The 12,311-nt window shown below is 35.8% G+C and overlaps 1 protein-coding gene across 1 annotated transcript; it reads right to left on the bottom strand.

Annotated features, from left to right (window-relative positions):
• Nucleotides 1-9,372: 9,372 nt before the first annotated feature.
• On the bottom strand, nucleotides 9,373-10,214 carry LOC114411129. Its single transcript, XM_028374885.1, has 3 exons — nucleotides 10,049-10,214; nucleotides 9,642-9,841; nucleotides 9,373-9,564 (listed from the first exon to the last, which is right to left on the bottom strand). Exons 1-3 carry the CDS (start codon nucleotides 10,212-10,214, stop codon nucleotides 9,373-9,375), a joined length of 558 nt encoding a protein of 185 aa, XP_028230686.1.
• Between the last annotated feature and the right edge of the window lie 2,097 nt (nucleotides 10,215-12,311).

Here is a 12,311-nt window from a genome sequence, read left to right as displayed (position 1 = left end):
TAAATTGGCTCCTACCTTTAATTCTGTTGTCGTGGTGTTCCTTTAAAACTTTGATCACAACTTTTGTTAAAATTTGAACCTTATTTTGTATCCAAGTATTGTGGGATTTTAGTTCTGTTGTTTATGCGATCTCCCCTTAACTATTGCACTATATTTCAAAATCCTTATTTGTTCAATTGTTAAAATAAATATCGACAAAGCATGGTTATATTAATGGTTATAAAGGCATGTTTCAAGAAACTCCACAAATTCTCAAAGTTCATACAATACCTATGCAAATGTTATGAATTCAAATATATCGCGAGAGATAGAACAAGTAAGATTTGGAAATACAAATCACAGATTGCTAGACAGAAAATTTAGAAAACATGTTCTTCACAATGATGATAACTTAAATTTCAATCAAAGTTTTAGGGGGCCATTAAAGCATCTGATTTTAAGGTGTACATCCTTAATTGTCTCAGCACAAAGTATGCACAGAAAACAAACTAAAATGTTAGAAATGATTACCACAAAATATTGATCACCATGACAGCTAAACCAGCATTCATATCTAATTAATTTTCTAACAACAGAATATACACACCAAGACAAAAGTATCAGCTTTCGAGTCTTCAGAAACATGATCTTGGATCATCAATGATATGTAATAAACTATTTATTTATTATCAATCATCGTTTAGCATCATTTGTTATTTTAGATGGCAATTTTTCCTTGATCTAACTTTGACAAATGCAGAATCGGATATTTTATAAATTTACTCCATCTTTCATCATATCTCTCAATATGATGTACGATTAATAACACAAGTAAAAAAACAATTTCTCCTTAGGTTGACATCCTACTTCTGCCATCCATAACATTTTCCATATCAGATTTCTTATCGATGCCGCCAAAGCATGGGTATAACAATGGCTATAAATGCATGTCTAATCATTTTTATCCAAGTATGGTCCATTTAATTAGCTGTCAACATTCATAATTTTAGTATTTTTCCTTATGCTTACTGTTTATTACTTACTTTTCAAGTTTTAATGCAGCCGCCAAAACCATGGCTATAATCATGGCTATACATGCATGTTTAATCATTTTTATGAAAGTATGGTCCATTTAACCAGCTGTCAACATTGATCATTTTAGTCAACAAGTCAAGTTATGTCTTGGTCCGAGTGGGAATAGCATTTCTTTTCTGCATGCCCATGGACTTCTGAAGTTTTAATTTACCATATATTGTAACATTCCAACAAGAAATCACTAAAAATTTTATAACTCAGTCAAGATTAACAACAAGCATCAAGAACATGGATAACCATCAGCATGGAAATCATAGTGATCCAGCACAAGCCAGGATAAAGAAAAAAGGTATCAGGCAGCACAAAGTTAATGATCAGGCTCAGAATATTGATTGTAAGCAATTCAAAATATTATCTTCCAAATTACAATTAATAATTGTAATTAGTTTATTGATTTAATAATACAATATCCACATTTTTTTCACACAAAGACAACCAAGCTGTAAGCTGCATTCAATATTATGGGAATCCATTCCACATTAAATAGATTCCACTAAACTTAGATTTAATTCACCTTTTTAGCTAATATTCCTGATTCATCAGAGGATAAGAGTTCTGAATCAACACAAGGTACCAATCAAAATCTACTTTATCAAATTAAATCTCAAGATTATCATGCTATAATCTGATCTAAATGCAATTTTCATAGGCTCTGCTTTAGTTTTTTCACCTGAAAATCAAAACTATATGTCCTCAGCTAATGAGCCTGCAATCAATAGAGAAGGTAACAATTAATATTCATAAACACTATGTTATTAGCTTAGCCTCGAATACCTTGCACTGTACAGAACTGCTTTTGTTTATCGTGTTCCAATTTACATGTTTTCCTAAAACATTTTCAATAGCCAACATCATTTTGCCATATGTCATTAAACAATTTCAAGGTATTATGATCTTGGTGACCAACTCATGCAGTGTAGCCACTATAATGCAAATATGTGGTATGATGAAAGAATCTCAAAATGTGAAAGAACTACAAATCCAAGATTCAACTTATGTTGTGGAGGTGGAAAAGTTGAACTTCCATTGTTACAAAATCCACCTAAATATTTCTACCAACTTTTGTATGATCATGATACATATGATAGTAAAAATTACCAACAGAACATAAGGACATATAACATGATGTTTGCCTTTACTTCTGCTGGTATTAAGTTCGACAAATCAATTAATCATTTAAGAGGACCTCCTACAATAAGAATTCAAGGTCAACCATGTCATAGAATAGGTAGCATGTTACCAATGCCTGGGAAAGAACCTAAATTTGCACAATTGTATATCTTTGACACAGAAAATGAAGTGCAGAATAGGATTAATGCAATAAGGTAGTTACTCTTTCATTGTTATTATTATAAATGCACAACATCCATGAAGAATGTTACATTTAAACAGATTTCAATTGTTTATTCTGCATTGCTAATCTTGCAATCATCATATATATAATTGTCTACTTTGCTCAGCAGTCCACATAATCAAATTCAAGGGCATATTGTTTCACAACTTAGTGAGATGCTGGATGAATACAACGTGCATGCAAAAACTTTCAGGATGGCAAGAGATAGATTGCAAGATGGTCAAGTGGAAAAGATGGTCGTACATATAATGTACCTACTGTTCCAGAAGTTGCAGCGCTAATAGTAGGCGATTTTGATGCAAATTCAAAAACAGATATTATTATTGAAACTCAGCATGGACAATTACAAAGGATCCATGAATTACATTCTAGCTATCTAGCTCTACAATACCCTCTCCTATTTCCTTACTTGGAAGATGGATATAGACCTGATATCCTACATAGCAGTGCACCAGATGGTAAGAAAAGGAAAAGAAATCGTCTTACAATGAGGGAGTGGTTTTCTTACAGGCTACAATGCAGATCAAATGAGTCAAAAGCTTTGTTGAATTCTAGGAGACTATTCCAACAATTTGTTGTTGAGGGGTACTATGGTTGAATCAGAAAGGCTTTCTTACATCAGAAACAACAAAAAAAAACTTCGAGTTGACAAGTTTTGCAGCTTACAACAGTCATTGGATGATGGAAGCACGAAAGGCCTAAATAAAGGTAAAAGAGTCATTTTGCCTTCAACCTTTGTTGGCAGTCCCCGCTATATGGATCAACTTTATTTTGATGGTATGGCCATATGTAGCCATGTGGGCTTCCCAAATCTATTTATTACTTTAACATGCAATCCAAACTGGCCTGAAATCCATAGATTGCTGAATCCGTTGAATTTGAAAGCAACAGATAGACCAGACATAATCTCCAAAGTCTTTAAACTAAAGTATGAACAAATGCTTATGGACCTGACAAAGAATCAGATGCTAGGGAAAGTTATTGCATGTAAGTTGATTCTAACTTTGGTGAATTTATATTATGTGTCAGATTGTTATTTTACACTGTCAATATTAAGCACATAACCATATCTAATAACTTTAATAGTTGTCTATTAACAGTCTTACTAATGAATTGCAGATATGTATACAATAGAATTTCAAAAACGAGGGTTGCCTCATGTCCATTTGTTTCTTTTTTTACATCCTGATAACAAATACCCATCCTCAGATGAAATTGATCAAATTATATCAGCAGAGATACCTTCACAGCAAGATGATCCAGAACTGCATTCATTAGTAAAAAACCATATGGTTCATGGCCCATGTGGAACTTCGAACCCTGGATCTCCATGCATGAAAGAAGGCAAGTGCAGTCGTTTCTATCCTAAAATGTTCCAACCGCATACTGTTTTAGATGCTGATGGTTTTCCGGTCTACCGTAGAAGAAACAATGGTCACACAATTGAGAAAAATGGTGTTATAATTGATAACAGGTATATTGTACCTTACAATCCAAGATTGCTCAGAAAATACCAAGCACATATCAATATTGAATGGTGTAACCAAAGCACTTCTATCAAATATTTATTTAATTACATCAATAAGGGATATGATAGAGTAACTGTTGTTTTGATTCATGATGATAATGATCGAACTCACAATGGTAGCACTCATAATGATGAGATCAAATAATATCTAGATTGCATGTATTATTAAAAATTAATCTCTAATTTATCTGACCATCATTGTTTTAACAGCTACATCTATCTTCCCGACAGATACATATGTCCCTGTGAATCTACTTGGAGAATCTTTGGGTTTCCAATACATGGCAGAAAACCTGTTGTTGAAAGATTGCACTTCCATCTTCTAGGCCAACATAGTGTTCTCTACGAAGACCATGATGATATTGATGATGTATTGTCTAAGCCAAGTATCTCTGATTCAAAGTTTATTTCATGGATGAACACCAACCAAAATTTTGTTGAAGGAAGAAATCTTACTTATGCAGAATTTGTTTCTAAGTTTGTATACAATCAGAATAAAAGATGTTGGCACCTTAGGAAGAAAGGCTACACCATTGGCAGATTACTAAGGGTCCCACCAATTACAAGCGAATTATTTTACTTGAGAATGATGCTTACTGTTTGTAAAGGACCTACCTCATTTGAGGATTTAAGAACAATTCATAATATTCAGTATCCTACATATAAAGAAGCATGTTTTGCTATGGGTTTTTTGCAAGATGATAAAGAATTCATTGAGGCAATCAAAGAAGCAAAAGACTGGGGTTCAGCACATTATATAAGAAAGCTATTTGTGTTGTTACTTTTAACTGCAACAATGAACAAACCTGAACAAGTTTGGGACCAAACTTGGCATTGGATGGCTGATGACATTATCTATAATTATAAAAAATCATCAGCAAGTCTAGGTTAGTGGTAATTTCCCATGACACAAATGAATATTGATGCGACACATGATTTGACTTTTTTCCCTTTTGTGTATTAGCATTACAGCTTGATGATAGGACTCTTCAAAATCTAGTCTTGCTTGAAATTGAACAACTATTGCAAGCAAATCAAAGATCGCTTAGAGACTATCCTTCAATGCCATATCCAGAAGATGCGAATTGCCCAACCTATCTAGACAATAGCCTTATATTAGCTGAACTCGATTACAACAATCAAGAACTTAGATCAGAGTTTGAACATATATTTTCTCATATGACAGGTATATTAACTACAAAGCAATTTACGCCTCTGAAAATTATTATGTCCATTTCCTTCTTAGCTTTTCTCATCTAGAAATTAGTACTTCAACTGGATTCATTTTTCTTTAAATCTAACACCACATATCGATAATTTTAGACGAACAAACATCAATTTACAACCAGATTGTTGAAGTTGTTAATAAAGATGAACGTGGTATGTTTTTTCTCTATGGATATGGAGGTACAGGAAAAACATACATTTGGAAAACACTTGCAAGTTCACTAAGAGCTGACAATAAAATTATAATTATGGTTGCTTCTAGCAGCATAGCTTCTCTGTTATTGCCTGGAGGTAGAACTGCACATTCAAAATTCAAAATTCCAGTTCCAGTTTTTGAAGACTCAACTTGCAATATCCATCAAGGAACTCAATTAGTTGAACTATTAAATCAAACGAGTCTAATCATTCGAGATGAAGCACCCATGGCTCACAAATTCTGTTTTGAGGCACTTGATCACAGCCTTAGAGATATCATCAAACACAACTCAAAGGACAATAAAATCTTTGGAGGTAAAGTAATGGTCTTTGGTGGAGATTTCTGGCAGATCCTGCCAGTCATTCCAAGAGGCAGCCGCTCTGATATTGTTAATGCAACAATTAATTCCTCTTATCTATGGGATCATTGTCAGATCTTGAGACTGACAAAAAACATGTGCTTACAAAACAACATGCAAGCAACAGATCAAGAAGAAATTGCAGCTTTTGCACAATGGATTATAGATATTGGTGATGGTATTATTGGACATGAAAATGATGGCTACGCTACTATTGAAATTCCACAAGAACTATTAATCACAGAATATAATGATCCTATTCATAGTATAATTAGCTCTACATTCCCAGACCTATGTCATCATCACAATGATCGTGAATACTTCCAAACCAGAGCAATATTAGCTTCTACAAATGAAACAATACAACAAGTTAATGATTATATGCTTACAATGATACCAAGTGATCATATACTAAATTATCTTATGGTGTTTTTCATCTTTTAGTCAACTTTCCTGGATTTTACATTTTTGGTTGATGAATTTGCGTTTTTATGTCTAAAATAATGATAGGTGAACAAATGGAATATCTAAGCTCTGATTCAGTTGACAAATCTGAAACCATTGAAAGTTGTCATTTCCGCTCACTCACAACTGAATTTCTTAATTCATTGACAACATCTGGCTTACCCAATCATTGTCTCAAACTCAAAATTGGAACACCTATAATGCTATTAAGGAACTTAGACCAAACTCAAGGGTTGTGTAACGGTACTAGGTTAATTGTCACAAGGCTAGCAAAACATGTTATTGCAGCTGACATAATTTCTGGGACAAATATCAGAGATCTTGTTTATATCCCACGAATGTCTATGTCGCCTTCACAGTCACCATGACCTTTTAAGCTATTGAGGAGACAATTTCCAATAATGCTTTCTTATGCAATGACAATTAACAAATCCCAAGGACAATCCCTATCTTCAGTTGGACTTTACTTGCCAAAACCAGTTTTTTCACATGGCCAATTATATGTTGCATTATCAAGGGTCAAGTCAAAGAAAGGACTTCGAATTTTAATACATGATCAGAACAAAAAAAATGACTTTAACCACGAATGTGGTTTTCAAAGAGGTCTTTACAAATATTAAAAGGTAAATCCAATTTATTTGCGATTCCAAATTTAATTCTATGCACAACTGTATTTGCTTCTTACTCATATGATCTCTAATATACAGTTAAAACATCATCAAATGAGCCAATCTATAATTCATCAACTTCAAATAACCACTCTTCCGTTATGAAGTGCATTTTCTTATTTGTTGCATTTTAAATTTCCATCCCTTTTCATAAACTCCAAATTAACCATTTCTTTCATGAATTGCACGAAAAAAAACTAAAATGCTTATCTCAATTTAAATACTACCATTCAGCAAATGAACTCTATATGTTATTCTGGCTCTTTTCCTAGGATAATACACTTATTATTACTCTTTTAGTAGAACGATTTCTCTTTTGTTAGATAATCAATTGCCCATGGAAAATATTATCTCTCCCAAATCATTACCGATTTCAGCATTAGACACGTCATTCATTTGATAATGGAAATTGTATTTATAACAATAAAAAAATTGTGTCAAAATCTTTGTTATATTCAACAATCAAAAAACCTCTTCGCCTGCCTCCACCCCCACGGACCTTCATACTCATTATTCTGCCCATTCACGTCCAATCTTTGGACGTAACATTCAATGCTCCACGGTTCCCAAACCACTTAACTTGCCGCCAGTTACAGCCACCGAAAAGCAATGACCCTTCCATCACCCACTACCTCACACCATCAAACCACCCTTCCTTTTTCTACCACCTCCACTTCAAATCTAAGCAAATCATTCTCTCAAAGCGACTACCACCATGAGTTCCGCTTCATCAACTGCCTCAAGCAAGGTAAGTCTAAACCGAATACCTCACTGGATGTCTATTCATTTCTTGATTTTTTCCTTGCCTTTGCTTACATTTTTCATCGATATCCCAACCAAAATTCAACATCTTGCCATCTATATTTGTGACTTTTGCACTTGCAATTTAGGACAGACATATTGAACAATTCTAGCTTTGAATCCATGATTGTCTCACTCAACCTTCTTTCATGTGCCAAACCCCTAATTCATTTTCCCGCCTTCTATTTCATTTATTTGCACCCATTGTCTTAGGTTTCTTACATACTACGTTATCATCTACCTTACTATTTAGATATCAGCAATGTTTAAATCCACATTTTTGCCCCTCACACTTTTTGCATTCATGTTGTCTTTTTATGGCAATGCATGTTCTATTTTGACATTTTGTTGATACTAATTCAAAACCCTGTTCCAGTGGTTCTGATATTGTATTCTTAAATAGATAGTAAGAAATAAGTCTTCTTTAACACCACCAACACTATTAAATTCTTTAAATATTAATTTAGTTTTGTTCATTGCTAACAAGTAGTGAAAATTATCCAATAATTTAAACTGATGCTACTATATTGCCATTGTCAATGGACCCTAGCTAGCATGTCATCTAGAATAACATTTGAATCATGCATGTACGCAAAAACAGCCTATCAGTATCCTATTCCATTATGCTCCAGCCTAAACAAAACAGAAAGAACATTAAGTTAAAGCTTTTTGAGTGCCTATTAAATTTTGTAGGGTTCTATTACCATTATTTCCAAGTATTGTATTAAGCTTCTGAGTTGTTCGGTTATATACATCATCTTTTATGTTCTTTTTATAATGTTTAGGGAAAAATGTAAATTATATTAAACCCAAAATGATACAACAATAAACGGGACATACCCCGCAGCTAGAGAAAATCAAAAGCCTCCCTAATACAAGAAGGCCTATATCAAGATGCTAAAACAAATGCAACAGGTGCGCTTGTCTATACATAAGAAACTTAATCTTGCTAATAACCTCTATTACAGAAAATTGATAATCTTCAAAAATCAGCTTGTTCCTAGATAGCCAGATGCAATAGACTGTAATTGCTATAGCCAAACAACGTAATTTTCCTTGAACACCTGATGTGGATCTGCCCCTAATTAAAGAGTCAATAATGCGCTGTAAAGAAGTGAAACGCCTGCAGAAAGGAGCCAAATCACGAATGTGAGCCCAAACTTGGAGAGATTTCCTGCAAGAAAAGAACAAATAAGCATTTGACTCAGCCTCATTTGAACATAAAGGGCAAAGGGAACCCTTGTTCAAAAAAGCAATTTTGTCAAGAGTAAGCAGCCGGTTCCTTTTAGCAAGCCACAGAATGAAAGACATCTTAAGGGGGATTGCTGGGTTCCATATAACAGAACACCAACTAACAGTAGGCTTGACACCTCTAATGTATTCATAGACTTTGCCAACAAGCAATTGTTCATTGGTGCTCCAAGATTGAATCCTCTTTTTGGCCTCTTCCGTACTTAGCTCTTTGGAGATAATAAAGTCCCTTATTTGAATGATTTTCTTTATCAAAACTGAATCTGATGAAGAAGTATTGTAATTCCACACATCGCTCCCTTTGAAATAGTAATGGTGAACCCACCGAACCCATAAAGAATCTTTCTTACAATGAAAGTCCCACAGGATACGGGAAAGAAGCGCAAGGTTCCAGTCCTTGAGATTAAAAAGGCCTAAGCCCCCTTCTTTTTTCAGAGAACAAACTACTGACTAAGTAACCAAGGGCTTGTTTTTGCCAATATCCACTTTGCCCCACAGAAAATTACGGCACGAAGCATTGATTCGATCCATAACAGATTGCGGCAAAGGAAAAATCCCCATCCAGAAATTCACAATTCCTTGAATAACTGCTCTGATCAACTCTAACTTACCTGCATAAGATAAAGACTTCTTGCTCCATCCCTGAATCAGGCCAGTAATCTTGGAAAGCAAGGGAGCATAATGACATACATTTAATCTAGATGATAAAAGGGGAACACCCAAGTAAGCTGTTGAATATGAGAAAGCTCATGAGGCCTAATACCGGCTGAGTATATGGAAGATTTATCAGAGCTGATGGAAAGCCCTGAAACCCTACAGAAGTGCTGAAGCTTGGCAAACATAGTTGACACGGAAGGGATATCTCCTCTAGATAGAAGCATAACATCATATGCAAAAGCCAAATGAGATAGTTGAATACCTGCACAGTTGGGATGAAATTTAAAATTGGCATCATCCTTGAGGCTGCTCATATCTCTGGAAAAGTGCTCCAAACAGAGCACAAACAGATAAGGGGAGAGAGGATTCCCTTGTCTAAGACCCCGCTATCCTTTGAAGTGACCATAAATGAATCCATTGACTGCCACACTAAAGGAAGTGGAAGAAACACATTCCATGATCAAAGTACAGAACTGGGCTGGGAAGCCAATGGACTTAAGCATCCAATCCAAGAATTCCCAGGAAATGGAATCATAAGCTTTATGCAAGTCAATTTTCAGGAGGCATCTCGGAGAGGATCTTTTCCGGGCATATTTGCGCAAAATCTCTTGAACTAGGAAGATGTTGTCCATCATCTTTCTGTTCTTAATGAAAGCAGTTTGAGTTTCCCCAATAATAGTCTCAAGCACTGGGGCTATGCAGTTGGCCAGAATTTTAGACACAATCTTGTATAACAAATTACAGCAAGATATGGGTCTAAAATGGTTAACCTGGGAGGCCTGATCATGCTTAGGAATAAGCGCAATAATAGCATGGTTGAGCTACTTTAGAAGTTTTCCAGTTGTAAAGAATTCATTAACCGCTGCAAAGATATCATCATCAATGATATTCCAAGCCTTCTTGAAGAATAAAACATTGAAACCATCTGGCCCAGGAGCTTTATTGTTATCCATCACAAAAATAACGTTCCAAACCTCTTGCTTAGAAGTAGGACAAAGTAAGGCCGCAAAGCAATCGGTGGGAACCTTAGGACCCCTGTTGCAGATCGAAATGGAAGGAATTTGGGTCAGCTCATGAGCACTAAACAAATTCCTAAAGTGATTCACAAAAGCAAGGGCAATTTCATCTTGGGAGGAAGTGTTATGCCCATCCTCTAGCTTTATGGCAGTAATAAACTGGTTGTGTCTGTTGCGCTTGATTAAAGCATGAAAGAATTTGGAGCATTTATCAGCCTGCAGGAGATATTTATTTTTGATGAGCTGAGCAAATTTCATAGACTCCGCTTTTCTAAGCATAATGGTCTGCCCTCTAGTGCGGTTTGCCAGAGCAAGAAGGGAAGGATCCTGAGGATTTTGCTTTAGAGAATTAAGCACACTGTTATATTCAGCCTCAGCTACCTCCACTCGGTTGGAGATGTTGCTGAACTCCTGCTTAAAAAGATTCTTCAAGGGAGCTTTAAGAGCTTTCAATTTCTTACAGACCTTGAACATGCTACAGCCATGAATATTTTGCTTCCAGCCATCTGCAACAATTCTTAAGAAATTTGGATGATCCACAATAGCATTATTGAATTTAAATGGAGAATTACCTCTAGGCACTACCAACTCAGTGGTGACAACTAGAGGAGTATGGTCTGAAATAGAAATAAACTCCATAACTTCACAAGCAGAATTTCCAAAGGAATTGAACCAGGCCTGGTTACATAAAGCTCTGTCCAGTTTGCTCCACACCCTGCCATTAGTCCATGTGTACAAGGGGCCATGAGTGTTGATGCTCCCCAACCCCAGGTCAGAATAGCAATCAACAAAATCTTGCAACTCATAAGCATTGGGCTCAACTCCATTGAAACGGTCGGTGGGAGACATAATGGAGTTGAAGTCACCAAGGAGGAGCCAAGGACAACTCATATTAGCATTGATACTATTCAGATTTATCCAAAGAGATCTTCTTGCCATAATGGAGTGAAGACCATAGATGAATGAAACATGAAAGCGCTTGGCAGTGGTTTTACAATCAATAGCACAGTGAATCAATTGGGCATTTGACTCCAAAACAGAAAGATGAATCTTATCCTGCTTCCAGAGGATAAGAATTCTGCCAGCATTATGAGAAGCAAAGTTATGGGTGAAGTGCCAGTCACCAAACTTTCTTCTCATGATTTACTCAACTGAAGCCTTATTCAACTTAGTTTCCAACACAACCATGACGTTAATTTCCTTGCAGCGAAGGAAGCTCTGCATCGCATGATGCTTCAGAGGCAAATTAAAGCCTCTGATATTCCAAGAGGCAATGATCATGGATTCGGACGGGAGGAAGCCTCCTCGACCCTAGTTACAACTTTATGATTTCTTCCTCTTTGGACATCAGCTTGCATATCCTCAATACGGTTTGTCTTTATAAGTTGCACTTTTTTACCTTTTTCTGGTGTTTAGTTTTCACCTGAACAAACCCCTCTTCTATAGGATCATCCAACTCAGTGTTCCCTGTTTCTTTGAGGTCAGAAGAATTCTGAAGGACAGGAACATGATTTGCAACCAGAACATATTTTCTGTGAGGAGGGACAGACAGATTAGTCTAGACATTCTTTGGATTATCAGAGGGGCCTACTGTATTGGTATGTGGGGGCATTGTTGAATCACCCACTTGTGGTTGATCCAAGATGGGGCAGGCTGTGATGAGAACATGCTTATTTGCAGTGACAGTTTTACAATTAGTGAGGCGGTGCCCAATCA

This window comes from Glycine soja, chromosome 5 (assembly GCF_004193775.1).
Source record: "Glycine soja cultivar W05 chromosome 5, ASM419377v2, whole genome shotgun sequence".
In the NCBI taxonomy this organism is placed as follows: Eukaryota; Viridiplantae; Streptophyta; class Magnoliopsida; order Fabales; family Fabaceae; genus Glycine; species Glycine soja.
Note: the sequence above shows the minus strand (reverse complement) of the source record. Positions and strands in the feature narration are given on the sequence as shown.

Coding starts and splice junctions, on each gene's coding strand:
- LOC114411129 (XM_028374885.1), bottom strand. CDS start 10,214: ATGATGGACAACATCTTCCTAGTTCAAGAGATTTTGCGCAAATATGCC. Junction 9,842..10,048: donor TGGCTTCCCAGCCCAGTTCT/GTACTTTGATCA, acceptor CCAACTGTGCAG/GTATTCAACTATCTCATTTG. Junction 9,565..9,641: donor ATATTCAACAGCTTACTTGG/GTGTTCCCCTTT, acceptor GGCCTGATTCAG/GGATGGAGCAAGAAGTCTTT.